At 51.1% G+C, this 5,189-nt stretch overlaps 1 protein-coding gene across 1 annotated transcript in view; it reads left to right on the forward strand.

The window, feature by feature from the left end:
• Nucleotides 1-5,189, forward strand: part of LOC123070152 (chitinase domain-containing protein 1) — an 11,243-nt gene that overhangs the window by 2,980 nt on the left and 3,074 nt on the right. The window contains exons 3-6 of the mRNA XM_044493176.1: nt 3,934-4,014; nt 4,095-4,176; nt 4,345-4,442; nt 4,527-4,614. Coding sequence (XP_044349111.1) covers nt 3,934-4,014; nt 4,095-4,176; nt 4,345-4,442; nt 4,527-4,614 — 349 coding nt within the window. The remainder of the gene's footprint in view (nt 1-3,933; nt 4,015-4,094; nt 4,177-4,344; nt 4,443-4,526; nt 4,615-5,189) is intronic.

Here is a 5,189-nt window from a genome sequence, read left to right on the forward strand (position 1 = left end):
ATATTCGGCAGGGAGTTCAAACTGGTCCATGTGAGCAGTACGAATTTCGATCCAATAGAGTTAGCATGTGTGGATGTATACTTTGTGCTATCATATCTGTTTACTATTAACTTGTCCAAGGCCCACACCATGCTAGGAGTTGCAGTACAAAAACCAGTCAGTTTTTTTTGGAACCAAAGCGAATGTTCTTTGTTTAAAGAAACAGCAAACTTGCTTCAGATCAGAAGAAACCTAATTAGCATATAGTTAATTCTTAGTGTGAAAAGGGAGGTAATTGAGGATTAATATCAGATCTTAAAACGCAAATAGAGCCGAGGCTAGGTTTCTTATCTAATTTGTGGAATGTAAGGTGTTGAAACTTATTCTTTTATTAGGACTATAGACCTAGATCTACATACATAAAAGAAACAACTAGGATGTATAATTGACAATTAGCAATACTTTTTTATTGTTGTAAATCTTAATCTCTCAGTCCCAGCAAAGTACATTACCCTCATCAAGGACATGTACGATAATGTTGTGACAAGTGTTCAAACAAGTGATGTCGACACTGATGACTTCCCGATTAAGATAGGACTGCATCAGGGGTCAGCTTTGAGCCCTTATCTTTTTGCCTTGGTGATGGATAAGGTCACAACTCACAAGGGATATACGAGGAGATATCCCATGGCGTATGCTCTTTGCGGATGATGTGGTGCTAGTTGACGATAGTCGGACGGTGATCAATAGGAAGTTTAGAGTTATGGAGACAAAACTTGGAATCGAAAGGTTTTAGGCTTAGTAGAACTAAAACTGAGTACATGAGGTGCGGTTTCAGTACTACTAGGCGCGAGGAGGAGGTTAGCCTTGATGGGCAGGTGGTGCCTCAGAAGGACACCTTTCGATATTTAGGGTCAATGTTGTAGAAGGATGGGGGTATTGATGAAGATGTGAACCATCGCATCAAAGCCGGATGGATGAAGTGGCGCCAAGCTTCTGGCATTCTCTCTGACAAGAGAGTGCCACAAAAGCTAAAAGGCAAGTTCTATAGGACGGCGGTTCGACCCGCAATGTTGTATGACGCTGAGTGTTGGCCGATTAAAAGGCGACATTTTCAACAGTTAGGTGTATGTTGAGATGGATGTGTGGCCACACGAGGAAGGATCTAGTCCGGAATGATGATGTACGAGATAGAGTTGGGGTAGCACCAATTGAAGAGAAGCTTGCCCAACATCGTCTGAGATGGTTTGGGCATATTCACCGCAGGCCTCCAGAAGCTCTAGTGCATAGCGGACGTGGTAGGAGCTAGGACCCTACCGGGTCTAAGGCGTAGGTTGTAGGGGAAGGAGGGGGCTGGACGTGGCGAAGCTCGCGGCCGGCGGCGGCAAGGCGTCGTCGTGCGTGAGAGGGAGAGGCGGCGGCAGCGCAAGAGGCGGCTAGGGTTAGGTCTCCCGGCTCCCTTCGGGAAGCCGAGCAAATAATGATTGCTTCTTGCTTGATTAGATTGATACATCTTCTCTCCTTATATAGAGGGGTTTACTTGACTCCTAAGCAAACGACCCTAATAACGATAAGATAATTGGGCTAAGCCCCTAATAACGATAAGATAACTTGGGCCACAACCCACTGGGCTAAGCCCCTAATATGCCGGTCATAACACTTCTCCCCGCCTGCACAAACAGCTCGTCCTCGAGCTGTAAGGTGGGGAAGCGCTTGCTGAACTCCTCGAGGTGATCAACCAGCGTCAAACACCTTCGCAACAGCTGGGGCGGCCAGGTCGGCGGCGACGGCGTCCTCAATGTAGTCTGCAGCCTCCAGGTAAAAGAGTCGCGGGCAGACGTGGCCGGGCGTGTAGGGCTCGTCGTTGTTGAAGCACAACCCTTGGCGGCGACGCTCGAGTAGCTCGGCCGAGGTGAGCCAGCGGAACGGGCGCGCTGCGGTTGCAGCAAGGGGTGCCGCGGAAGCCTGAACAGGCCGACCCTGCGCGGGAACCTCAGGCCAGGGTAGCGGCCCAGCGGCCCTAGACGGTGATGCCTGCTAGATGGCCACCGCGCGGCGCTCGAACGCGCGGGCGTAGTACATGGCCGTCTGGAGATCCTGGGGTCCCCGAAGCTCCACGTCCACGCGGATGTGATCCGGAAGTCCACCGACGAAGAGGTCGGCCCGCTGCTACGCCGTCACGCTCGACGCGTGGCATGCTAGGGCCTGGAAACGGTCGGCGAAGTCCTGAACCGTGGAGGTGAAGGGAAGGCGGCCTAGCTCTGCCAGGCGGCTCCCGCGGATCGGTGGCCCAAAATGAAGGAGGCAGAGCTCGCGGAAGCGCTCCCAAGGGGGCATGCTGCCCTCGTCCTGCTCGAGGGTGTAGTACCAGGTCTGTGCCGCGCCGCGGAGGTGGTAAGAGGCGAGCCAGGTACGCTCCGATGCGAGGGTGCGCTGCCCGCGAAAGAACTGGTCGCATTGGTTGAGCCGGTTGAGGGGGTCCTCCGTGACGTCATAAGTGGCGAAGTCAATTTTAGCGAACCGCGGCGGTGTCTGGGTCAGGCCGCCGTGTCCGACTGGCCGGAGGTGCGGAGCAGCGAGGCTTGCGGCGCCTGGTCGGAGTACCCTGGGTAGGGCCCCACGGAGCCGGATGGCCCGCCGAACTGCAGGGATGGAGTCGGCTGTTCCGGAGCCGTGGTGTAGACCGGTGGTGGCGAAGACCCGGCTGCCCAAGCCGGTAGTGGCGACGGGGAGGACGGGAACCGGACCTGTTGTATCGGCAGGCCGGCCGGTACGGGCGACGGCAGTCCGGAGCTGGGCAGAGGTGGCGCCTGGAGTTGCAGTGGCTGCTGGCCGGGAGCCGTGGTGGCAGGCGGCGGCCACTGAGGCCAGAAGGGGGCCGCGGCTGGGGGCGGCTGCAGGTGCAACATCGGTGACGGTGGCCCGCTGGGGTGCCCCGCCTGGAATGGTAGCAGCGGTGGCCCGCTAAGTGCAGGTGTGCCCTAGGACGGCCATTGCAACGAGGGGGTGGCCGTAGGCGGCGGAGGCGCGGGTGGTCCGGCCAAGTACAGGCAGATGCCCTGGACGGCCGTCACGAGATCCCGCAAGGTGCTGGTTACTTCTTCCGGCGTGAAAACGGCGGGTGACGACGCAACAATGGTGACCGGGGCCGGCGGAATTGGGGACCCGTCGGTGGTGATGGTCGTCTGTGGGGTGGAGGTGGTCGGCAGCTGCGGCGTTGGCGGTGAAGACGACATGATCGATCCCGAGTCTCTGGATACCAAATTGGTAGGAGCTAGGACCCTACCGGGTCTAAGGCGTAGGTTGTAGGGTAAGGAGGGGGCTGGACGTGGCGAAGCTCGCGGTCGCCGGCGGCAAGGCGCCGTCGTGCGCGAGAAGGAGAGGCGGCGGCGGCGCAAGAGGCGGCTAGGATTAGGTCTCCCGGCTCCCTTCGGGAAGCCGAGCAAATAATGATTGCTTCTTGCTTGATTAGATTGATACATCTCCTCTCCTTATATAGAGGGGTTTACTTGACTCCTAAGCAAACGACCCTAATAACGATAAGATAATTGGGATAAGCCCCTAATAACGATAAGATAACTTCGGCCACAACCCACTGGGCTAAGCCCCTAATATGCCGGTCATAACAGGACGGCTAAATCATGCGGATAATGTCAAGAGAGGTCGGGGTAGACCGGATTTGACATGGGAGGAGTCCATAAAGAGAGATCTGAAGGATTGGAGTATCACCAAAGAACTAGTTATGGACAGGGGTGCGTGGAAACTTGCTATCCATGTGCCAGAACCATGAGTTGGTCGCGAGATCTTATGGGTTTCATAGCCTACCCCAACGTGTTTGGGACTAAAGGCTTTGTTGTTGTTGTTGTTGTTGTTGTTGTTGTTGTTGTTTGTAAATCTTAATCTATCAAAAAAATAAATCCACATGCACTTGTTGTGCAATGAATTTCCCTGCAGGAATTCTAAAGGCTATGATATGGCAAAGTTGTTCAGCACGAAGCTTACTCATGTATCACCAGTGTGGTATGACTTGAAGAGGTATGTGGTTTCCGTCCCTGGATGCATTTTCCAAGTATCTTGTTTCATCAAGTTGTTTGTCCAACGTGTTCTCTGTCCAGTGATGGGAATATGCTATCTTTGGAAGGACAGCACAATTATGATGCTGGATGGGTCTCCGAACTTCAAAATAACGGTTCTTTGGTAAATTATCTGTCTTGCTAAATAGGGAGTTTTATACGTATTATGTTGGCCAAGCATCTGTTCTCTCCAAGATGTTCATAAGTGTGTATAAGTATAAAGATAAAATAACACAATTTTATGTTGTCTACCTAGTATAATTTGTTTTTGGTTCTTATGCTTGTTCTTTAGGTAGTGCCAAGAGTTGTCTTAGAGGCATTCCCTGGTGTTGTACTTCTGAAAAAGAAGCCAAGGGACAAAACCATTGAACTAATAGTGAGCGAATGCAGGTAAAAGAAAACCTTTATTTATTGCATTTCCAGATGCAGGTATTCTTATAATTGTCAGTTTGACGTCTGACTGTCAGTTAATAGGGATAAGGGGTATGATGGTGTTGTGCTGGAATCCTGGTCAAGATGGGCTGCTTATGGTGTGCTAGATGATCCAGAGCTGCGCCAACTGGTAATTCATTACCAGCATACCTTAATAATCTCTACTATGGTTCTAACAAAGAATTTTGCATCACCATCTGGGTTAGTATGCAATCCATGCATTCGGGGAGTCTTGTCATGTATGTGGTTTGCATTCTTTTATTATTGTTGGATTACTTTACGAAATAAACTAGTTGAACAAACTAGTCTTGAGCCACTTCTACGATTATATTCCATAGGTCCTTGTTGATCTAACGCTTGAATAAACTGAAGATAGAAAAACGCCTGGTTTTTCTTTCTAGAAATTGTTTTTGAGCATTGTACAATTGAATCTCTTGTTTTTATCTCACAACCCGTCACTGTTTTTCGTGCCATAGTTCCAATGTTAGATGCTAGAATGGCATGCATTTAGTGAATGAGGGAGTACTAACTTTGTTGTGTGCCTTTTATTAGTTGCCTCGCCAGCTTAACGTAGTTGTCGTAGGTCCGGCTCGAGATCTCAGATCGAGCTAGCTCACTATACATGTGCCCTTTCGAGCATCGTGAGAGTCTCTCATCTAATTCTTTCCCCATAGAGCAAAGCTCTACGTACATTACATTAACATG

Source organism: Triticum aestivum, chromosome 3B (assembly GCF_018294505.1).
Source record: "Triticum aestivum cultivar Chinese Spring chromosome 3B, IWGSC CS RefSeq v2.1, whole genome shotgun sequence".
Classification (NCBI taxonomy): Eukaryota; Viridiplantae; Streptophyta; class Magnoliopsida; order Poales; family Poaceae; genus Triticum; species Triticum aestivum.